This window comes from Porites lutea, chromosome 8, assembly GCF_958299795.1.
Source record: "Porites lutea chromosome 8, jaPorLute2.1, whole genome shotgun sequence".
Taxonomy (NCBI): domain Eukaryota; kingdom Metazoa; phylum Cnidaria; class Anthozoa; order Scleractinia; family Poritidae; genus Porites; species Porites lutea.
This window is the reverse complement of record NC_133208.1, coordinates 29,054,425-29,079,484: the sequence shown is the minus strand read 5'-3', so window position 1 is coordinate 29,079,484 and position 25,060 is coordinate 29,054,425. Positions and strand designations below refer to the sequence as shown.

Below are 25,060 nucleotides of genomic sequence, written 5' to 3'. Positions count from 1 at the left end.
TTGACTTTTTTCCCCTTTGCCCCTTCTATTAGCCACAAATGCCACAGACAACGATCTTTTAAATGTCTCTTCAACTCGTATCTTTATTCATCGAGCTTTTGTTATTGTAACGATAGTATAACTCTTAATTCTTATTTAAGACAGTGCTGACCTTATATCAATACATCCTGGTCTCTAAATATATTCTAAAATAAACTATTTTTTTCACTTATATTAGTTAGCTTTATTTATAGAAGTGCTTTTATCCAAGTGATTAGCTTGGGCGCCTCAGGTCTCCTACCATTAGTTTGCAATTGCGAGACAAGGCGGCCACGCCACTTTAGACACGAGAAGGAAACTGGGCCGAGTAAGCTTACGCAAAGACTTCTGGGATCGTTACCGGGGACGCGCCATCGCCATTCAGCTACAGTCCCAGAAGTCTTTCCGGAAGCTAGCTCGACCCAGTTTCCTCCATTCAGCTATTGGCCAATGTGTTCTCGACCCAGTTTGCTTCTCGTTTCAAAAGTGGCTGGAAACGTAAACTTTATTCCCAGGGTTCTCTCGCGTGGTTCGAGAAAGCAAGAGAGAGTTGTTCTTTTGTTCCAACGTAGTCGCCGTGATGTTAGGTGCTAAAAAGCAATTTCCTTTTCTTTCCACGGAGCAGACATCTGATCTGCAATCACTTTTTCCTTAAAAATGGAGTTTTACTTATTCACAAGTAAAATTATTGGCACATATTTTTTCTTCACTTTTGCATAAGCTCTGGTTAAAGATTTTACAACAGCAAATGACGTATGCCTCAAGACAACAGCACATGACCCATGATACACCTTGTTCCCCTCTCCCCACCCCCCGCAAAGGATACCTATTGTTTCCGATTTCTTGAGGGTGCTGACAACAATGTTAAACAAAAAATGGGGGGGGGGGGGGGGGGCGCGAAGGCTATATTATGGATAATTTGAAAGTGGTTACTTGAACGCACCCCCTCCCCCCATGCCAGTCCGTAACGGGGTTGCTTAAAATTACTCAGAGGTCACCCTAACGTGGTTTTCACCAAAAGAAAGAATTCAAGTATGTTTTTCTAGAACTAAACTCAAGGCCATTGATGCATTCTCTCCTCCTACGCCCACACATACACGAGAGGAAGGAAGGGTTATTCTTGCATGTCACCGAATTTCCCTGAGTAAATATATATTCAATAACACATACATCGAATAGTGCTTATTGCGTGTGCGAGTGATTAATTCGAACTAACAATTTAATGACAATGACGATGACCACGATAATGATAATGACGACCACGTACTACCGGTGCAGTTATGATCTGGACCTAACGTAACTACCCTCTGTGCTCATAGTCACAGAGATTTCTATGAAAATGTCCACACGAGCGCCCACCCTATTTCACGGTGTTGCTCACTGAACCAGATTGCGGGAACGGTCAGTTTACGTCAGACAAGCTAACTTCACCACAAACTGTCACGGTCCATATTTTTGCCGTAAGATCGTCGGGATCGAGCACCTACCGTTACGGAGGGCCATCTTTGTTTCAAATGTACCGAGTGCAGCTCGCGGCCCGCCCCCTCGGTGCATTTGAAACCATGATTGCCGGAAATGACGGTGACCGCTCAATCTCGACGATCTTACAAAAAAAAGGGACTTTTAACAGTCTAATTTCACCATGAAGCCTCATCTTGTAATTAGATATTTGCAAATTCAATTCTCAGTACAGCAATATGAAAAGTATACCCTCGACTAAACATTGCTCATGCGAAGAATTTTGATCACCAGCCAGGCTCGGAGGCTAGCACATAGGAAAATTTTAAATACGGGGCGCAAGACAAAGGATGCCCGCGCGAGTGGGTACGCTTCCTCCTCGCGAGTGTCCTTCTCCCTTCCCCCGCCCCGCCCCCCACAATTTTCGCCCTAAATTTCTGCACCCTGCCACCCAGGCTACAAGGTGGTGACATTGGATAGTCTGACGTCAACAAACATACGGGCTATTAAAAGCAGTGCCCCGAGCTGGACTCTAGAATACGAAGCTGTGCGTTAGGAAGTAGGGACGTCTTGTTCTTGTTATACGTGGTCTAGAACAGCTCTCCGATTGGAGCGTGGTTAAGCCAAAGTTGGTGCATAAACGTGTACAGATTGTCACTTAAGGACACCTGAAAGTCAAAAAGTAAACGAGAGTTAGTTTAACCCTTTAAGCCCTAAAAGTGATCAGCATCAAATTTATCCTTTTAATATCAATGCTGTGTAAAACGGAGTGGTCATGAGAATAACGGACATCATCACAGAAGATGAATTTGCTTGATATTTTATCAACTTCTCCCCATTACTTCTGTAGGAAATGAATAGGGGCAACAAATGAGAAATCACATTTTGATCTTGGGGTTTAAAGGGTTAATGTAGCGAAATTAAAGCAAGCCTGGAAAATACATTCGTGATTGATTTGGTTTTGCATTATTGCTCACAGTAACTGGCTTTGATTTATCCACCCCACCACTCTCCTCAAATGGACTTTTTTCAAGCGACGAAGTCCCACAAGCAGCTTAAGAAAGCTTTCGCAACCAAGACGGCGACGACAGCGAAACAGTCGCTGTTTCAAACTTTTAATTGATTATTACATTTTGTTCAAGTTGAATTGTCAAGAGCAGGCGAATTTTCCTGACTTGTGTCTACGTCCTCCATAACACGTGAAATGTCACGTTAGTCGTGCAACGACGGCAAAAAAAAAAGTTCACAAGCATTGTCCCGACCCTTCGGCCTAACCTCTCACCCTCAAGTCAGCATGAATTTGACACAACGTAAGTAACTGAGTTAGCAGTTAATCCTCTGTTAGCCTGTCGGCTAGCTTTCCATCTGAGCCAGGATATCGTGTGAAGTCACGCGCGAGCGGCACGCGAGAGGAGACGCGAGATCTACGCCTCGCGTCGGCCGGAAACTATATCTGAGGAAAACACTATAACTTGACAAACGTGAAAGATACCTTATATGGCGTAGGATTTAAACCTCTGAGATGGTCTTGTCTAAACACCTTGAGTGAATTCTTAACTCGGTCTTGGACCTCCTTTAAAGGCGGCAACGGACTGCAAATCTGACGATTCATAGGAAATGAATGAAGAAAACTTGTTAGTGAGGGTTTTAACATTTCATTTTCCTTCTCAGAAGCTTAACTCTTCAAGTTCCAAGATTGACGAAGATCAATTTTCATCGGACCATATCAATACATAATCTGGAGAAAGGTTATGAGAATATGAGTATCTAATAAATGATCACCTAAGGAAAATGCTTTGATCTTTTATCAAATTCTCTCAAATTCTCTTACAAAGTGTTCTGAGAACATTCTGGAGAATTTGTATTTGGATATTGGAGCATAAGGGAGGGTTAATATCAGAGGTTGTAAAAACAACAGAAATTACTCAGCTACAAAACGAACCTCGTCTACAAGTGAAAATAACAGTAAAAAAAGTGTTAGATTAATGCTTTCACTCCATAAAACGGCCAAAGTCAAACTTCGAGAAAAGTTTCAAATTTAATTTAGTGAAAAAGAATGCTAAACAACTCGGCAATTACTAGGTAAGCAAGCAGAAAATCTCTGAATACCTCTTAGACTAATGGAAAGGTTATCCAGAAACTTTACGCCTTTCTTGAGCTTCAGAAATTTCTATGCAATATTTGCTTCTTCGAACAGTTATTCTAAAGAAAAAGTCGTTAGGTGCCCCTGAGTTGTGCTTACGTCGCTAGTGCCGAAAAACCGGGCTTCGGTAACGAGACATACCAGTCAAACCTCGCTTTACGGACACTCGGTTAAAACAGACACCTCATTATTACGGACAGTTTTGCTTTGTCCCTGGGGAAGGAAAGAACTTACATTTTCTCTAAGGGCCTGTTTACATGGAGTGGGGGACCCCGGTCTAGTGGCCTTAGTGGGGTTGGTTTCTTTTGTTTTCACGCCCTGGGGGACACAAAACAAAAGAAACCTACCTCACTAGACCGGGGTCCCCCACTCCATGTAAACAGGGTCTAAATTCAACGCTCAACACACACACCCCGTTAATACGGACACCTTCTATGCCTCCCTAAGTGTTCGTATTAACGGGATTCGACTGTAGGTTGAACCGATGGATACTGGGCGGTATTGCTGTTTAATTGAGTACCTTGCCTTCTTTCCAGTAAACATGGTATAAAGCCTCTACTTTTGAAGGGCAAACATATGCGCGCTTGGCCTCATCAAATGGATGTCGACATAACACTCGTTTTCCAGGTGAGGGAGGCGGTTCTTCACATCTCTGCATAAGATCAAGAAGTGCGCCGCCTGTGAAAGAAAAGCACAAAGAAGCTGAGTTCTTTGACAAATCAGGATGTAGCAGCTGCTCGGAAGAGAGTTACCAATGGTGCGTTTCCCTGACCCCAAACAATAATAAAACAATTGGAAGAATGGAATATCATATTGTTTCCTGCGAACAATAAGGAGAGACCTTACGAGCAGCTCCTACACTACCCACAAATGAACTTGATGAACCGAGCAATAGTGAAAATTCTAAAAATTATTTAATCAGGGTGCAAAGAAAGTCATTTCTACAGCTTGCCATTGAGGCAAGCTCAATCTAACATTTACTAGCCCTAACATCATTTCAACTAGCCCCAAAAGCGTTTTGATGAGCAGATTGATTTCACAGTTCTTCTGTAATTTGAATTCCTCAAAAAACTTCACTTTCTCGTCGGGCAACTTAAGAACAGAATCCTCTAGCCCGATAGCAAAATCCACTAGCCCCGTTCACGCTGATTTAATTTGTGACACAAGAGAGAACAAAGAACCTAATAAACAAAGAGGTAAGATATATATTTGAAAGAACGTAGCATCCGATCTCCAATAGAATCATCGAAGATTACTTGAAATACTCAGGTAAGCCTCGGTTTTACAATCCACTTCTCGCAGTTCTTGGTATCTGGCTATCGGGTGAAACGCTCCTTCTCCACAAATTACTTGAAATCTGCGCAGTTTCCATTCAGTTCTCAAAGTGCCTCTTATGTTTAGAACACATTACTACAAGAACTTCTCCGAAAAAAATTGCGTTTTGAACAAAATGAATTTTTTTTAGCAAACTTTCAAGTCTAAATTTCTTTGGCACACCCGCTCCGCTGACCACGAAATTGACAGGCTCATATCTGACGTCATAAGACAGAAACTCAGGACTGAAAGATGGGATTTTATGCATATTTGAATCACGTTTATGCATGTTGGGTCGCCAGTGTTGTTACATCTAACTGCGATGCATTTTAATGGCAAAGCCGTTTTAGTTCTTGAATTGGAAGAAATAATTCTAGAGCTCCACACTTTTTTACCTTCATATAAAATCACGTGTCCCTTAATTTACGTTTCAAAAGAATTCTAAAGAAATTATGTTGTGTTAGAATGGAAAAATTATTTTTCTAGAGGTTCTCGTGGTAATGCGTACTTCCAATTAAAAAAAAATTAAAAAATTTTAGGTTATGGGCACTTAAATCTTACCATCGCCACCATACAAGCGGAAAGCATTCTTCTTTCCTGGTATTGTGACTTTCTCAATATCCTGGCTAAGCTTCATTCGTGCATCTCCGTTTAATTCAACCAGCTGGGATTAAAAAACACGATTTACATATTACTTGGAAATAAAAAACTGTAACGTATATTAAAACAGTAGATAGTCAGCGTAAGGTTGGGCTGGTTAGCAAGTTTCCTTCCCCCAGTCAAATAGAGGATAGCACAAGAAAACCTTAGTAGCTTTCGCTTTTCATTGAGAACGCGTTCGACCGACTGTATTGCGAAATGAGAATAAATAGCATTTCCTTTTTCAGGTAAAAATTTAGTAAAAACATCCACAACCTTGGGTGTCTTACAGGTACAGTTCCTAAACTATTGCTGTTAAGTTTTCTATGGTTAAATGACAATGACGTAGCCTGCAGAACAGGCGTTATTTTATCGCGTTTTTCAGGCGAGCGCAGGCAAGCGCGGGGCGAGCGAGGTGCGAGTGACACGCGCGACGGCACCTTCCTCCCTTGTGCACATCTCGCGCTCCACTTTGCCATTTGATATGACAAAGAATGAAAAAATCAACATCCTTAAAATGTGCGCCAGAACAAAGTGAAATTTGAGTCAGAAAAAAAGTACCTCATGTTCTTCAGACTAACAATAAAGTGATGCCACCCTTACCTTAAATACACATCCCAGAGCGGGCTGCTTTTGACACGTGACTAGGTGCGTACCAATTCCAAAGGAATCTATAGAGTGACCCTGATAAAACGAATAAAAGAACAAAATAAGAAAAAAAGGTTCTCTGCTGAGTCTCTGCTTACTTGGTCACCGACTAGTAAGTAAAACAGTTGCTTTGTTGTTGTAAGATTTGAAGGGCTTATATAGAAAAGGAAAACGATAATGCTTGAAGAAAGTCAACTAAACACTTATAGCAGTAAACTCCCACCCGTAAGTTCTCTTGGCTCGTCACGCAGTCCTCACTCGGGGCAGGAACGCGTGACGAACCCCTAAGAACGTCTGCGTGCGAGACTTCTTCTCACAACCGCTTCTTCAACAAATGCACCAGGTATGAAAGGAGAAATTAGAGATTGAACACGTAAGGCAAAGTTACCTGCTGGTTGAGGGAGAATAATGTGTCCTCGTTAATGTCATTACTAGCAACAATACTCCTCTTTGCAAACCAGGGCAAACCAAACCTTGATTATTCAAAACAATGAAAAGTTAGAAAATATCCAGTAAAATAGTTACACACTCACAAAAACTCATACTTGCTAATCTCAAGTCAGACCCTACAAAAGATTTGATATGGGAAAGAATTACAGAACCAATATCCTTAGAATGCGTGTCAAAACGCTGAAGCACCCGAAAGTCTTAAGTTTTCTGAGCAATTTGTAAGGGGTAAACCTTAAAGCAGAAGTAAACTATGAAGTTAAAAGATGAAAAGAAGCATTTGGTAACCTCAGTGCTGTCAACACTCCCGGATAATCCGGGAGACTCCAGATTTTGAACAGTTTCTCCCGGTCTCCAGATTAGAGTCTGAAATCTTCCGGATAATCCCCGAAGTTTACCATTTCTCGTAGATTCGACTTTCCGACAATGAAAATTTTGCGTTGTTTGAGCTATTTTGCTGTTAAAATCGAACGTTTCCTCACAAACTCCGGTGTATTCCATTGTAATGTAAGCAATATTGTGATTTGTGGGAAGTAAACCAATCAGGTCAGATGTTAAAATTCCAACAACATCTTTTTCGCGCGTTTTATGCACAAATGACATCATGTCAGTGCATTCTGACGTCATCTATCATCACTTTCCTATCAGTTCTCAATATTTGAAGACGTGGGGGGTTGACAGCCCTGTAACCTACACAGGGTCGAGGGAGTTACAGGTTCTTTTCATAAGATATGTCTTAAGAAAACAACATTATTATCATCACTATTATCATTATCATTATCATTACATTATCGTTACCCTCACTGGCTCCAGAAAAATGAGCGATTAACTTACACTTCAGCAACTTTCTCAAGGGATGCTCTAATTTGTATTGACTGGTATGCTAAGTCTCCTGAATCAAGCCTTACTCCAACAGCTTGGTATCCAAAATCGTGCAGAGCTAAGGCAACTGCGCAGAAAGCTGGAATGCCACTCCTGAGATGAAAAAATAAAAATATTAAAAAAAGTGCCACATAGTGAAAACATCAGCAATAATATAAACGTAATTCTCTTCCTGTGGACCCAGTTGTTCAAAGGACGGTTAGTTTTCTTTTTCTTGTGTTCTAAAGCATTTTCTTGGATAATTTTCTCTTTTTAGAGCTTCCAATCACCATCTTGTAAACAAAAAGAATTAAAACTGAAATGCTTTTTAAGCTTTCAAATATGAATTAAAATCTCGCACTAACCCTGGGTTATCTTAACCCGGCTTTGAACAAGTCGGCCCTTGGCGCCCAAATTTGCACCAGGATTTGAGTATGTGCCATGACTGGCCTGTTAAAAGAACCACTGTCAATTTGCCCATCAGATTGAAAGGAAATTTGAAACCCATTTCCAGCAATTCACAGAGTCCAAAGGGGCACAGAACAAGGATATGGCACTGCTCCACAGATGTTACTAACCGGGATTAGATTAGAAAGTACATCTGTGATGTACAGTAGCCTACAGGGCTGTCAAAAAGGTTTCAAGTGGCATGCTGATAATGAATAATAGGCGGCTTTGGAACTCGCACCCAAGGCACAAGTTCTTGAAGGTTGAGGCATGGCTAAGGATGGCAAACTAGCCAGTGGATTTGGCCGGCTGCCGGCCCTTTTTGACAGGCCTGAGGCTATCATTAACATCAGATTAACTAATTCAACTACATACCTGTAAACATCATAAGTATCAACTAGTGCTAAAAAGATATTTGGAAATGCAACAGCATATGCAGCAAATGCAGCAAGTTCACCCATGTGCACCTCACTTTCTAAGACACGCAACACTGGTGCTACTTTCTTCAGCCAGTCACAAACAACTGGATAGAAATCTCTGGGTTCCTGATTGGAGTCTTTTGGTCGCAGCTTGTCAACATGTGGTAGTTCCTCTGGGGTAAATGATGTAATGAATGCATGTGCTTGGGTGCCTTTCACTGGGATACCGCATAACTTGCCTGCTAAAACATTACTTGTACCATCAAATCCTAAAAATAATGAGATTACGAAGATTTACAGTTTGAAAACTTATAATGATAATGCCATAAAAAAAGAGCAGATCACTGAAGCACTCATAGAAGCAGAGAAAATGGACAAAACTTACAGTGAACAATCACTGACTTCACCACAAATAAGTATTGCTTAAATTGGTAATTGGCCTCTTTTTTAAATAATGACTTATTATACTCTAATTTTTAATTATTGTACTACATCCCATCACCCAAATTTGGGGTCTTTTAAGTCAAGCTGGCAATCGCTTTCATGTATGCCATAGGTTACAATTAATTTTATTAGGAAGCAGCATGGCTGAGTGTTCACCACGTCGGACTCGCAATCTGGCAGTCTCAGGTTTGGGTGATACTCTGGCCACTGGCTGAATTTGTCCTCAGTTACACCAGGTTCAAATCCTTGGCCATGCTTGTAAACAGCCAACTGCAGTTGCCTGCTTATCCTGCAAGTTGGGGTTTTTAATCCTGTTTTGTTATATTTGAACTATTTGTTTCTAATTATTATTTAAGTCGAGTGCCTGTAATCTAGCTGAATAAGCTAAGTGCAATTTCCACTATAAAGACACTTAGACTTTGATGGGGTCAACAAGACTGAAAGATATAGTGATGCCATTTCAAAGAAGCCAACCCCTTTGTTTCCAACTTATACTTTGCTAAACATTCAGATCATTTATCCAAAATAAATGGCACAGAAGCTTAGTTAACAGTTTCCATGCATGAGCTCTTGACTTAAATTTCATGTTTCTGCTTTTGGTAATTATTGATAGGCAAGATGGGTGTTATATGGAAGACATAACTGTGTGCAACATGTACTGTGATCACCACCTACCTCCTATGTAGCAATATTTGGATGCTGATAAACCTCCGTCAGGTCCCTGGGATCTTCGCAAGCCAAATTCAATTAAACTTTTATCCCAGCCAGCAGCAAGACGAAACCTAGCTGCATTGGTTGCAACTAAACTGATAAAATAAAACAGATAGAGTACAATATTAATATTATGATGAAAAATATTACTATTATGATGGAAAAGCATTGCTGCAAGGAAGAACGATACAATAATAATAAATTACTATGGGATTTTCTTATTCAAACTGACCACAAAATTGAGCACAACAGACCAGCCATCGTAGTTATAGACAAGAAGGAAAGGAGCTGCACAATAATAAATATTGCTTGCCCATTTTGACCATGGAGTAAGTCATAAAAAAAACAAGAAAAAATTGAAAAGTACCAAGACTTAAAAAGATAGCTGAAGTGCCTGTGTAATTGTAAGGAAGTTGTGCCATTACCAATTGTCATTGGTGCCCTCAGAACAGTTAGCAATAGATTCCATCTGTATCTAAACAAAGTAAGACTTGAAGGAAGTATGCAGCTGTTACAAAGAGCTTTCCGTTCACTGGGAACAGCAAGAAATTATTATAAGAAAACTGATGGATGGGAATGATCAGGTTGGAAGACCAAGAAAACTGTGCAAAATGGCAATAATAATAATAAATATCCATGAATAAGAACCTACTGTTGGCTTGCAAAATAGGTTCTTGTAATTTGGATCAATTAATTTTTATTGCAATTTAGGCTCAGTAGGTTCTTAATTAGGTTCTTAATTTTTATGAAGGAGATAATAAATTGCTGATTACCAGAAAAAAGAAAAAGAACCTGCTTGATCTTGTATGGCTGAAACAGGTTCTTGTATTTTTGGGTATCAAAGTGACAAATTTTTGCCAGGAGATTCTTACAATGTAATCTAGTAGGTTACTACCGGTACCTTATTATTTGTGGGTGCTCATTGTAGTTGATTTCTTGTCTTGTTATAATGATGAGGTGAGTCATCAAAATTTCAAGTTTCTTTTATATTCATTAGCTGATTTTTATTCAAAAATGTATAACAAATCTATTTTTATCAACAAATATTATTTTATAAAAATATGCAAATACATGTATACAAGTAAATACAATGTTATATATTAATGCAGTTTTAAAGACAAGACAAGTACCTTGCAAAATTGACTAAATTAAGAAGAGTTGTTTCCATTAATTGAATAACTGAAAGGCAAACGAATAAAACATTCCTTTGTAACCTTCATTACTGGTAGCTTGTGTAGGGCTTGTGTGAGGAAAACTTCACTGTGGGTGCAACTGTATCTCAGAAAAAACTGTCAAGGCTACACTCTTTAAAAAATTGAAGGGAGCCTAATGCTCTGAGCCTGTAAACTCGAGGGCGCCTCACAGAGGATTTCTATAAAATAAAACTAACATTTCAAGAGCAAAAGTAATTAGGCACCATGGGTGTGAGAATAAGATGCTGCTTGAGCAAACCCTGACTCGGAGATGCCAACTTCTTAAGATCTAAAATCTTACACTTCCCCCCTCCCCAATTTAGTTTACTTAATTTACTGGTATAATTTACTGGTAGTTTACCAATAATACAGTGTACTACCATTTTTTTTAATCTAAAATACAGTTATTTGTCTACTCCTGTAACTGTTCTTTAGTGTGAGTAATCTAAAATGCATGAAATTCCACAGTGTGAGTACAGTTAATAGCAGGAGGTATTGGTAAAGGAAACGTTTTCAAAAATTTTGTGATCTGTTCCGTTAAGCAAACTTGCAGTGCAAAATTAATACAGTGTAGGAACTATCAGCATTGAAATACCTGGCAATGGACCTTCTAATCTCATCATAGGAACTTTCGGAAACACTAAACTTCCTTCTAAGATGGAACTCAGCGTGACTTTGCTAGAGTCAATTTCTTTGAGGAAATTATAAAACTCTTCTTCTACTGTGGGTGGTAATATGGTCTTGAGATAAGTAATGTCTGAAATGAAAGATCAATTTCTAAATATTCTTCACACAAATGGCGCCATCTATTTTGCATAGATTAATGAGGAGAACCTTCTATAATAAGTCTGCAGGGTTCAAGGTTTTAATGCATGCAAAACCAAACAGGTAACAACACATAAGAAAACAGGTAACAATATACACTTAATGTCAGATCCCGAGGGAAACAGTTAGTTTTGTTTTCCCAAGAGTCCTGATGTTTCCCGAGACGAAGTCGAGGGAAACATCGGGACTCGAGGGAAAACAAAACTAACTGGTTTCCCGAGGGACCTGACATTAAGTGTTTTGTTATATTTCTAGACTTTCACTTCAACAGCAACGAGAGAATAACCGGAGCGAACCAAAACAGTCGACTCGGTACTTATAGCAACACAAATTTAATTCTCAAAACCGCTGAATGAATGATTTACAAAGTACCTTCCCTACATTATCTGCATCATTTTCCTCCACTAGCTGCTGTTTTTCTTCTGGGAACTTCTTGGATAACTTTTTAAATCGTTGCTTTTTAGCTTGAGGCTTCGTGTTTGTGTTGTTTTGTTCATTCACGAAAAAGAAAACTGACAGGACCTGGCAGTATTTTTCCCGCCTTTTGTCACGCCACTTTCCACCATGCTTTGATCACGTGCTGCAATGTATCCCGAGCGGGGTACATTGCTTAATGTATCACGATCGGGATACATTTGATTTTAGTCAAGGCCATGTGACCAAGAATCAACCAATGGCAGTCCCTGTTTAGTTGAGTGAAAGTCTAGGAATATAACAACAGTTATTGCCTCATGGGGTCACAAATACTGAAACAACTGAGGTGCATTTTCTGGTGAAACCTAATAAAACTGTTAATGATTGGTGCTGCACCTGTGTACCTCAGTGTTTTACTTTCTTGGATTGAACTGGGCCAAGAGGTTGGCTTGGAGAAATGAAATGTTCCATGGGGAGAACCATACCAAGTCTTGTAGTTGCTGCAGGACAACTGGATATAAAAGTAAATTCCAACTCTGATACTTAACCATACATTGTATCTTTGATAATCACTAAACATACATTTATAGTAATATTGTGAAATGCAAGCACGAATTAAGGAGGTTTGGATGTCAAAAAACTAAAAATTTATAATAATTATCACAGCCATTGTGGTGCATTTTAGCTTTGAATAACCGTTAGAATAACATTATTATTATTATTATTGCTCTTTAGATAACCTTTGTAAAACACTCAAGACAGTGTTTCATCTGACAGCTCGTTTACCTAAAAGCTGCTCTAAAAAACTACAGCTCACGTTTCAGCTGACTTCTCAGACATCTGGATTAATTGAATGCAGTGTCTTGTGTTTGAGGAATTATTTCTTTCATTTGTATGACCACATTGATTGAATATTGTCAGGAGAAAATAGTCACTGGTCTTTAGGATCACAAGGATTAAAACACCTTACCTTACAATGAAAAGACATGTTTATAAAATAATAAAATATAATTTTAATGCATTTATAAATGTTTTAAGATTTTAGCCATTTGGAACCAAGAGACAATTTGCATGTCATATGATGTTTCTTGTATGTCATGTGAGCTATTTCTCCCTATAAGTCCACAACACAAAAAAAGAGTTCCAAATAAACCACATCTTTATGTATGTATTTTGCATAATTGGTTTGACTTGAAACGAAAGTCGACCATCCAGTAGTCCCGCTTCACTTAGCACCAAATTTTAAAGAAGATCAAAAAAGTTAACAACTTGTTAATTTTTTTTTATGACTGTGCATTTAAAACTAACAATACTTTTATATGGACCATATCAGGCACTAAGTTCAACCTGATGGAGTCTGTTCCCATTATAAAGTTAAAACAATTGGAAAATTTGGACCAGATTTATTAATGTTAATTTCCCATCTTGTGGTCCCAATCAAGTTTAATTAAGCCTACATTTAACATAAATCCCATTCAAAAAAGCTTAAGGTTAATTTAAGCCTGAGGTTATTTTTAAGCTTAAAGTTATTGTATCCGAAGGATCTTCGTCCGAAATTCACCAAACCCAAGACGTGAACGTGAACCAAGCAATTTTAGTTACTAGCAATATCAATAACCACACCTGAATCGGAAAACTTGAATTTTCGCACGAAATGCACGCATTCTTCGAGGCCTGCGAAAACGGTGAATTCTCCTTGAAAAGGATTTCTGCGAAAGTACAAATCAAACACTGCATGGTCCATGACTTTTCCACTCTTCCAGTAGGCATAAGCCATGGTTATTTGATAAAGATCGGTTAAAAGTGGCTGAACTAAAGGATTCGAATTCGTTCTGTCCTCCACGGCCGCCATTTTCCGGTTGAATGAATGACTCACCCACCTCCCGGTCAGAGATCGGTTTTGTCACATACGGGACCTGCCGTATCATCTCGCCGCGGTGGTTTCTTTGAAGAGTTGTTTATGAAAGTGATGTCATTTTCCATCGAAAATTTACTTGAAAGAGCTCATCACTCCAGCAGCATTTTTTGGTAGCCTTTCTGTAAGTAATAAGCCGGCTTTTGCATGATTTCTAGCCGCTTTTGTTCAGGGGATAAGGGCTTATTTCTTTTGTTATTAGTATTCTACTGAGTTAAAGTGCCATTGTTCATTCTTTCTCATTCGATTCTACCGATTCTCTTTGCTCGCGAGGACTTCATACCTACAACTTCCAAGTCATGAAAATTGCACTGTGATTTTAAAGGAGTGGGAAGCAAAGAAAGAACAAGAGCATTTTGGTCGAGAATAACTTTAAGCTTATTTCTCTATCGTGCATAAAATACTTCCACAGCAGGTTTCAACATGCTTTTTTGTTCATTTTCTATTTTAAGCCTTTATTCGAAGCTTTAAACATATAGAATTAAGATTTATTCGGTCATTCATTTTCTTGTATTTTTTTCGTTGCTGCCAGTTACACAAAACAGGCATGTGTTTTCTTATATAACATCGTTCTTGGGTGTTGCACTGACGTCATAACGTGGAAATACGTATGATAATAAATAGCTAAATTTACATGATCACTTTCAAACCATGTTAAGTCAAGCGCACTTAGAAGTTTTAAAAGCCAAAGAGCATTGCTGCAGTTAATATGATGTATATTTTTTTCTTCTCTTCATGTACACTAATAACCTCCCTCTCAGCTGTTTTTGTCTCGTCACGCAACGCTCCTCCCCAACAGACAGCTGCTCCCATTTGAATAACGCTTCTTTTTAATTTATTTATCAACCTACAGAAATGACCAATCATTTAACAGCAAATTTAAAATGAAGGCAGTTTTCGTGCAAAGATCGAGCCTATCTCGATGAAAAAAATCAAAGCTGACTTGGGGGCCTTTTCTTTCAACAAAGAAGCATCAGTAATTACAATGAAATTAAAGGATTTTATCTATTTTTAATATTTTTTTAGCTCTGTTTTAAAATTAATTGATGAAAGAATTGTGTTTTAGTTTCAATATTTTTAGCTTCATCTAATTGAATTTTGTAAATAGTTTTTATTTCTAGTCTGTATGCTATTTTTATTCAGCTAGTTAGTTATTATTTTTCTTGATTGTTTGTACTATAGTGGGTCCACATCAGCCTCTGGCTGCCCCTTCTAACCTGCTCAAATAAAGTATGTATGTATGCATGTATGAGCCTCTGTGATTTCTGGTTGTATCAGAGGTGTCAGCCACAACAGGCTGGGTTCTGTTTTGCACTGAAGCAAAGATTTAATTTTTCCATGGCAAAAGCTGTAAACACACACTTGGCACACTTGTGTTTCACTTAGAAACACAGACCAGGTATTGGAATTGCAAATAAGAAAACACAAATACCACTTTAAGTGGACATCAAATTCAATTTCACCATGGATAGGTAATCAACTCACAGCAATTTAAAGTCCTTTTTTTAACTGAAAACCTAATGTACGCGATAAGACAAATAACGCCGGGCTTTCTTGGAGACAACTTGACACCATACGATACAATAGAATACAGGCTATGATCAAGGTACTTAGCATTCTATCTCATCTATTCTGAAAATCCTTTTGCTCCTATTGTTGATTAAATTATTTTCTTAGTATTTATTTAATTTTGAGGGCAATGAAGCCACTAACATAAATTATTTTTAATGTATAATTAATTTACATGTTTTCTATTACTCATTTTTTTAGAGGTTATAGTGCTGGACTTTTAATCCGGCAGCCCCGAGTTCAAGTCTCACCCTGGCCTCTATCTGGATTTGTTCTTGGTAGTCACAAGTCTAAATCCTTAATCATAGCAATCAATAGCCAGCTGGTTTGCCTCCTACCAGTTGGGATTCTCAACCCTTTAGTCCCAATAGTGATTAAAATCAATTTTCTCCCAACGATATCCATACATTGTAAAGAGATTAGGTTATGAGAGTACATAAAATGATCACAAAGGGAAAATGCTTTGATCTTTTATCAAATTCTCTCAACTCATTCTGTAAGGAAATGTATAGAGATCAGTTTGGAGAATTTGTATGTGGATATTGGGGCTTAAAGGGTTAACCTTGTTATGTTCCACTTGAATTTGTTTTTTTTCATTATCTCTGAAAAGCCCCAATAAAGGGAGCGCATAATTTTAAATACTTAAAAGTATTTATCTATTTATCTAAGGATGGCAGAATGTGGCACTGCAGAATGCAGTATGGAAGTTGATGGCTTTGTCAGAACAGGACGTACTGGTCGTCGCAATGCTCTTCCTGACATAATGGCTATGGGTCATGCAAGTGTATCAACGGCAGGTCTTTCTGAGGTCCTAGAAAACTTCACCATGGGTTCATCAACAACACAGGCAAATAATGGCTTGCAAATCTCACAGGGTCAACCCCAAGTGGAGAAGATGGAGTAAAATGATTTGTTGTCATTTTCTGGTTCCTAACAAACCACATAATATAAGATAAGATATCTGGTTTGTAATGACCTTGTATCCATTGTTTCTCTTTGGAGTCTCTCTTAGCCAGTAGATACAAACATTGAAGGAGAGAATGTGGACACGTTGTAGGCCCTTGGATGCTATGAAGATCAGACAGCTTAAATTTGAAGTCAGTGAAAAAGTTTAGAAATTCTACAATTCTAGAGGAAGAGAGAAACTTTGTTATAAAATTATTGTTGCATTTATGAATGCAATTGCCATGTAAATACCTTTATTTAATTTAAGGAACAATGTATTTTCAGACATGTATACTAGTAGTAACAATAGCATAATTTTGTCTGTACTTAATAAATTATTCAACTTTGACTCTGTTGATGTCCCCACTTTTCTGATGGCTTTTGCACTTGATGGCAAAACATCAGGTACTGTCAACAGTCCTATGAGATTATGATCAGATGCCCTGCACCACTAGGGACCATTAGTGGAAAGGTGATCTGCATGATGACCCCAATAATGGCTGCAAAGGAGACCAGTAGGTTTAGTTGTGATTAGGTCTTCAAGATTGCAAGAATATTACGGACTGTATGAATATCATGGGATATGAACCTGTTAAGGAACTGGTGGCATCATTAAAATAAGTTCTGGCAACGAGTGATCATGATCCCGCATTCCCAATGCTGTAGCCTGTTCCACGCTCCAAGATAGTGGGGAAAACGGAGAGAAAAAAAAAAGTGAGAAAAACCGCGTGAGGACTAGGAGAGAGAGTTTCCCGCCTGTTTTTCGCTCGCTCGCTTTTTCGCTTTTTGCACGCTTTCTTCGCTTCTTGTTCGCTTTTTTCGCTCCACTGAACGCATCCTCGGAGACCCAGGGGCAGATAGTGTGGGCGAGGGAAAGTCTAAACAGGCGGAAAAATATGGCACAAAAGAAAAGTAAAGAACGGCGAGAAGAGCCCTAAGGGAACAATGTCTTACCAGACCAGTTCCAAACGGTCGCCGGCGTTCTGGCTTCTGATTGGTGCCAGAAAAACACAAGTTTTCTGGCACCAATCAGAGGCTAGAACGGCGGCGACCGTTTGGAACTGGTCTGGTAAGACATTGTCCCCAGGGACTCTTCTCGCCGTTCTTTACTTTTCTTCGTAACTTATTTTGCCACCCGTTTAGACCTTCCCTCGCCCACGCTATCTGCTCCTGGGTCTCCTAGGATGCACTGAACGAGAGCGTGGCACAAGCTACGATCCTGACGATCCTTTCTCAGGAGAATCAAGCATCCCAAACGTCATTCATCACTTTCCCGAACATCATTTTCTTTTCCAATCCACATCTGTGTCCAAATTTTGGTAAATCCTGCTTCCCAGATTTCAGTCAGAAGCCGTACCCTTTCAAAGTTTTCCTGAATCCTGCAGTGTATTTTGGTCAAATCCCGGATCCATGGAATACCCTTCTGAACTCTATTAAAAAAGGTCAACACAATGACCACCATATGAGAGTCTGATTAGAGGCTCAGCTGAGCTAGGAACTGCTGCCGAGTGAATTGCATAGCAGGGCTGTCAACTCTCCCGGATAAACCGGGAGACTATAGATTTTGAACCATTTCTCCCGGTCTCCAGAATTATTTAGGCAACTCCCTGCCGATGTTACTGTTTAGATTTTAGCTCATTAGCATACGAACAATCCAACAGAAGGCCTCGCTGTATTTACAAATTAACTTCAAACTTTAAAAACGCTGGTTAACTTGAGCAAATTGTGCAATTTTTATCCTTTTGCAAGCAATAGAGCGGTTTTCACTTGACTGTCGAAAGGGATTGGTTTTGGTTTTGGTTTTGGTTTTACTACGCCCTTTGGTTGGCTAGTGTATTTACTTTGGTTTTGGTTTTACAACAGTCAAGTGAAAACCGCTCTATCTAATTAAGGAAACCTGCGAAATTGCTGGGTAGCAAGAGCGTCGATCTCAAAGGTCTGTGAATCTGCCAAAAGCCATAAAAATTACCCTGAAACTACTTTTTTCTTGTAAAAGCTATATTCGTGTATTTTCAGGAGGAGCAAAGAGGTTAATAGATTGATCAAAGACGGCCATATATGTTAGGAATAGCAGGTTGTGGTCACACGGCCCTCTTCTCGGCTCATCCTCGGTCTCGGTGTAACAACCTGTGAAACTCATGAGTGACATAAAACAATGAATGCAAAGAAGCCAATGAGAAGTCAACACAATAGACTCAAGGAAAATATTAGATAGAACACAACGAGGAAAAACTTCACTGTTTTTTACACCTAGGTAAACCTCTCTTCCCAGAGGCTACCATGCAGTTTCAGAAAGCTTTCTGAAAGACTGATCAGGATGCAAATTTATCTTTTACTTACAAGGAGATTGTTAATCAAAAATTTGTTGTAGTGCATACATACATTCATAGATACATATTTTATTGGATTGTCCCCACAAGGCTTTTCAGAGTCAATGTTACAATAATAATTTAAAGAAAAAAAACTCAGAAGGCTAAAAACAAGAAAAACAATTAACTAACTATCAGGTCCACATTCCAGCAACACTCAGTTTCCGCTTCTACAGTACTATGATCACACAGTTTTGGTGCTTCCGGTGATTCTCGGTGATTTCAATATAACAGTGTCTATTTATCAACTGAACATATTTCACAAATAGGAGTATGTTGACTGAAACTACATGTGGTTAATAATAACATGTTTTTTTTCTCATAAACAAACACAAGCCATAAAAATATACATTGACACATAATATTCATATAAACTGGGTCGTGAATGTTTAGCTAAACAAGAACCGCACGCCAGCTTTTTTATGAAGCTAAGTTCTCCTAAATCTTGGCTTCAGAGCTGTTAATGATAGGATCATTATTTTCTTCCTCGGATGATGAACGACGAAGGTATTTGCGTTCCTTGAATAATAAGCAGTGAAGAAATGCTGCCAACACCGAGGCTAAGATAGGCCCAGCCCAGTAGACCTGAAAAAACAGATGGTTAAATAGTGGGATCAATTTACTAGGTTTGTGGGAAACTGCCCACCTACCCCTCCGCTAAGCTAACATTGGCCGAATTTATACTAGAGACGAGTTATCCGTCTGGACGGATTATCCGTCAGACGGATAATTCATCTAAGTATAAATCCGAAGACGAATTTTGCTCCATAGTTTGTCTAGCTATTTTAAGCGAAAAGAGCGTGGGAAACAGGAAAAATTGCGAAAATATAGAAACCAGTCCCTCTCATGTGGAAACTTCGTCAAAAAATCGTCTAAGTTCCGTCTAGATACAAATTTAGAGACGGATAATCCGTCTAAGATGAATTATCCGTCTGTTAGCACGTCTTGAGGACGTGCTAACAGACGAATCAGCCTCAGACGAATTTTGCTCCATAATTCGTCTTATCGCCGAATTTATACTAGAGACGGATTATCCGTCTAGACGGATAATTCGTCTCTAGTATATAAATTCGGCCTTTAACACTTACTTCTCATTCAGGGCAAAATGTTGGCTTAGGGGAGGGGTAGGCGGGTAGTTTTCCGGAAACCTAAATTGATCCAAATAGTCATGGTCAGTAGCAGCCTATTAGCAACTGTTAATCCAAAAGGCTTGCGAATTCAAGATTTGATACAGCCTCTTATAATTCTTAAGCTCTATGTAATTTTAAATATTTCGCTTAATGTTTCTTGGTTAGTGCCGCAAAATATTGTTGGATCAGTCAGTGTCTTTTCGTCATTTGGTGCCCGCGACCGTCCGAATTACCAAGAAACTGTCGTAAACCAATGAATCAGGCGCCTGAAAACGCGTTTGAGCGCAAACCAAGAACAATCTGAGTCAAGTTCTGATTGCAGTGGTTGAAAAAGTCTGAAAAGTACATGGCGTGCTAGCCTGCGAACAGCAGGCGTATTTTCGGAGGGAGAGAAGTGACGAAAAAAAATGAAAAATGCGTCTGCTGTTCGCAGGCTAATGGCGGGCCGGACGTTTCAGCGAACCACAAAGTGCGGTAACACTTCTTAAACCCTAGCATGCGCCACAGACGAAACCAACAAATTCGCTCCTATTCTACGAGCCTTCGCTAAATTGTACCCAGTGTTCATTCCAAGTGTTTGTTATGACGGCTGGAGCAAAAGATCTCGCTGGGTTCACTCCGCAACCAGTTATCGGTAGCTGCAAGGCAATAAAGACTGAATCAACAAATTGATGTTTGTGCATCCTTACTCCTCTTATATCTACAGGTATGATTCCCGCTTTGCCGTTTTAGCAGGCTTCCTCATTTAAGTTGATAGAACCGTTTTCAGATTCGGTAACTGAACGTAGAGTGAAAGTTTTTGAAAACCGATCAATCAGCATTAACATTCTGAGATCAGTACATGTATAAGGCCGCAGATAAACAGTGGGGTTGGGGCACATGCAGTGGGTCTTTAAGCCCTCGTTCGATTGCGATATATTAAGCATTGTTGCGAAATTTACCCCTGATTCTCCCTTCCACTTCCCCCCTTTCCTCTTCCGTCTCTCATAGCCCATCCCCGAACCGCTCCCACCCTCTATTCGATCCTCCGGAGCTCCCACCAACCTATTTGCTCACATAAATAGCCTTCTAGCTAAGTCTTTCTTGGTTCTTTCCGCTTGGCCCAGAAGACGCGTTGGGTCACCGAGAGAGCCACATTCGCAAGAACTATTGGATAACTTAATTTAACAGCCAAAATAGTCTTATTTTTAACTTACCGCGATGAGATAACACAGAGTGACGACCACACCCAGTGCAGCAGCTGTCCCATAATCCCTCCGGGCCGCCTCTTTTTTAGCGTCAATAGATGACAGCATCGTAAGCACAAGTAGAAACGACGCAATCAACTCAACTCCAAAGGCCTGGACACCACTTACGTCTCTTCCTGGGAACGTTGCTCCCAGCTTCCCGCGAGCATGGGCAGGACTTATGGCCATTACAACTCCCGTACCAGTGATAGCTGAAAAACAGGCAGAAATATGCAAAGAAGAAGAGATTTTCTACCGTGTTAGGATTTCAAAGAAACGGTGGAGGGTCAACGCCAAATGATGGGCCTGCTCTAACTTATCCAAAATAAATAACAATTATTCACCGAAGTGGAGGTGGCTAGTCCTGGATATTTACCGAACTGCGAAGCAGTGAGGTAAATATCCACGACTAGCCACCGACACTGAGGTGAATAATTGTTTTAGTATATACTAAAACAGTGACATAATTGAGCACAAAAATGACGATTTTTAACTCAAATACTGTTGCCAACGATTACAATTTTGGCGCGTAATGACCGGGCGGCCGCGGCCGTCGCTTTATCTTGCTGACAATTAAAACATTTGAAGGCATTTGTTTACCTCTTGCGGGGAAATTTCTTCAAAAGGAGTTGTGAATTCTTTTTGTATTTAAAATCATTCTATAAAAAAAGATTATTAAATTTAGTTTTAAGCTTATTTATGAACAACTCAAATAAATAAAGTAAGCAAGACTTAAACTTAATTTGCATTTGTAAACAAAAAACTTTTTCACCGGTTTTATCGATAAATTCGTGTCAAAAAGACAAGCTTTACCTGTTAAAACTTCCAATCCGAACTTCGTCACCTTCTTCGGGTATTTCGGGAACAGCTTGCTTGATTAGTTATGAAATTTCTTTGTTTGTTATCGGCAGCAAATACGCGAGTTTAGCGTCGCTCGCTCGGAGGAACCGGAGGTGAATCGGTGAATAGTGCAGGATATTCACTGATTGAGTAGCCAATCAGAGGGCGCGAAAAACACTATCCACTGTTTTAGTATATACTAAAATGCATTGTTCTGCTGCCGTAGAGAACTTTTGACAACCAATCTCCTCTTTAGAGAAGAATGTCATGTTCGTTTCTGCCTCGGCAGTATGTCATAAGTTCCCTTCATGGAAAAATAGAACTTTTCGGAGCTTTTAGGGAATTTAGGGCAACAAGTGGATAAATATCAAAAGGAAAATCGAAGTGGATTCTGGTAGTACTCAGTAGTAGTAGTAGTAGTTGTTATCCAGTTCAGTCCTGCTCGGTGTCAGGATAGGGCTTTTAGCTTACGCTGCGTCCCGAGATTAACGAGGTTTAGCGAGACACACATTTGTACTTATTTCCTACCTCCAAACATTTGAGCGACGATGGAGCAAATCATTCGAATCAAACCAGCATCTGAAGTGATGAAAGCGGCAAGTGACACAGCTGGATTTGCGTGAACAAGAGGTAAACTCACAGATCTGAAAGCCTGAATTGAAGAGGCGGTGCAAAGTCCTGCTGCAAGAGCTTGCTGAAATATAGTGGGGGCACCTTCCCATCTCAAAGCTGATCCCGAGACAGCGAACATTAAAAACAACGTAGCGAGGTACTCGGCCAGTATCGCTAGCCAGAAGTCGACATAAAACGCTTCACTTAAACCAACTAGAAGAGAGAAGAACACAAAGGGCCAGTTATTTAAACGGAGTTTAGCTAGTGTTTAACAAAACCACGTTTTAATCCATACATTTTCAGTTTGCCGAACGCTTTTATGTAAACACCATTTGTTGTGAACAGTTTCATGGCGTAGACAAGAAAAGCATTTGTCTTCTCAAATTAATCCACTAAGGAAAAGATTTGGAGGTTCAAAGAGTGCTTATTAACCGCGGTCTAAGTTAGTCTTCTCTTAAATAACCGACCCAAAATGTTTAGTCATAACTTGATTTTGGCGATCACACTAGATATAGAGTGCTATTTTCGTAGAGGGTTTGAGCTTTACACTACAATGGCAGTCATGGTTTAACTACTAAAGCAAAAATTTCCGAGAAATACGCCCCTATTGACGAATCTTTTTCAGTCTGTGCCTAAATATCAGGCTTAACTGCTTTGCTCAAACTCACTCAAGCTGTATCAAAAACACTAATGAGAGTTTTGACTTTCTCTTCCACTCTCTTCCGTTTAGTACTAATTTACCAAGTGCATAGTAGCTTTCAAGCGCTCTTAGTTTTCATCCGATTCGATTCGAAAAAACATCATTAAAATCGACGATATCTTCTCGCTGTGGCTCAATCATCAAATCTCGGATTAGCCTGACTAAGTTGCAAGTTAAGAATCAAAGATACCAAGAACAAGGAATACGTTTACCGTACGGTGTGCGAAATCTCCGTGCCATTTTCGCTTAGAGTACAGGTAGTTTGTAATGAATCTTTCCCTTAACGTAGATATTCTGGTATTTTTTCCACACATTCCACAACAAAGGAAAACAAACAATGTTCCATCAAGAAAAGGTAAATAAGACAACAAACCCTTTTGTGTTCTTTAATAACAGAAGATACTCGAAGACAATCCTTGTGCATAGAAACCTATTATACTTTACTATTAATAGATTTCTATACATCTTTATACATCATAAAATTAGAAGAGGCAAACTTTGTTAATCAAAAGTAACCAAACTAAGTTAATGGCAAAGGCCTCTTGATGACAACAAAGATCAAAGATCATAATAAATCATCGACTAAATGAAATGAATTTTTTTGACGAACTGTAAACTTAGTTTATATTAGAATAGATCAGAAGGGAGAGGGTGACTTGCACAAATTAGCGAGGAACGCAACAGTCATTAGAGTGGCATAACGGTTTAGAAAACAGGGGCACCCAAGGACAATTTTCGGAAAATATCTGTTCGGAAGACGATTTGAGATCTAGAATTTTCGGAACATTTGTTGTAAAATTTCTTGCTTGCCTGCCTCTCCTAGGATTTTCGAACATCTAAAAACTACTATAATTGCCCATTTTTAACGGATTTTTACCGTTAAAAGTACACCTAGAATTTTCGGGAGCCTTTTTTCTGGCTGAAATTTTCGAAAAGGTAAGTTTTGATCCCTATAATTTTCGGATCACTAGACTTTCAGCTAGGAAATCCGAACAGATGAAAAATTTTTAGGGGATAAAAATATGCCTATATCTACCGTTTAAATATTAAAATAAGTTTAACATGCTGTGTTTAAGTGGTTTTGAACTATATTCTCGTTGGGTGCCCCTGAAAAAAGATATAAGCTTAATTGCGGACGACAAAAGGAGCTGGCAATCCTAATCTCTAGGTTGTCATTACGCATGCGTCGCATGTATGTAACCAGCATTCGTTTGGACTTCCACTAAGAAAGAATGGAATGCACAGAAAGCAACTATATCAAGCGCGTTTGGACCTCCTATCACTAGTAACCTGTTCACGCGTGTTTTGACTATCAGATCTGTCACGCAAAACTTACGCAAACCACAGCGATGGAACAATAGCGTTTTGACATTCGATCGTTGTCGACCGCACTCCGTAACTTTTGGTTATTACTAGGATATGTTAATAAATTAGACAGGAGAGTGCTTAACTCGTACATCGATCTACCACGGTCACATAGAGACTATAGAGACCAGTGTGGGACGAATCATTGAAAAAAGAAATGGAGATCTCGTTACCTTTGGACAGTTGATACGTTGCCTGGTTACCTCTGGCCTTGACTACTGACTAAGAGGCTAGGAATACCTACCAGACAGCATAAATATTTGGCAAGATAATATGACTATATGCTAAACCATGTGGTACCCGCTTCATTTGGCCGTAACTGAGGTCAGGTTGACATGCATTAAAATAAAGGAGAGCTGAGGCGGAGCGAGTTCGACCGCGTAATTGCTCACTCTACCTCGTTATAAA

General features: G+C 39.4%; 2 protein-coding genes and 1 long non-coding RNA gene across 3 annotated transcripts; 1 reads left to right on the top strand and 2 right to left on the bottom strand.

The window, feature by feature from the left end:
• Positions 1-65: 65 nt before the first annotated feature.
• On the bottom strand, positions 66-13,854 carry LOC140946258 (nicotinate phosphoribosyltransferase-like). The gene is made up of 12 exons (XM_073395351.1): positions 13,605-13,854; positions 11,338-11,499; positions 10,680-10,728; positions 9,514-9,644; positions 8,351-8,663; positions 7,502-7,642; positions 6,609-6,693; positions 6,176-6,256; positions 5,495-5,597; positions 4,140-4,297; positions 2,969-3,076; positions 66-2,144 (listed from the first exon to the last, which is right to left on the bottom strand). Exons 1-12 carry the CDS (start codon positions 13,831-13,833, stop codon positions 2,067-2,069), a joined length of 1,638 nt encoding a protein of 545 aa, XP_073251452.1. The 5' UTR covers positions 13,834-13,854; the 3' UTR covers positions 66-2,066.
• Positions 13,855-13,891: 37 nt separating this feature from the next.
• LOC140946280 (uncharacterized) lies at positions 13,892-16,759 on the top strand. The gene is made up of 2 exons (XR_012166829.1): positions 13,892-14,020; positions 16,135-16,759. It is a non-coding gene; the product is annotated as an uncharacterized lncRNA (long non-coding RNA).
• Positions 16,760-18,789: 2,030 nt separating this feature from the next.
• Positions 18,790-23,567, bottom strand: LOC140946270 (aquaporin-5-like). The gene is made up of 5 exons (XM_073395360.1): positions 23,500-23,567; positions 22,504-22,800; positions 21,106-21,347; positions 20,467-20,547; positions 18,790-19,364 (listed from the first exon to the last, which is right to left on the bottom strand). The coding sequence occupies exons 1-5, from the start codon at positions 23,525-23,527 to the stop codon at positions 19,218-19,220; spliced, it is 795 nt and encodes a 264-aa protein (XP_073251461.1). The 5' UTR covers positions 23,528-23,567; the 3' UTR covers positions 18,790-19,217.
• Between the last annotated feature and the right edge of the window lie 1,493 nt (positions 23,568-25,060).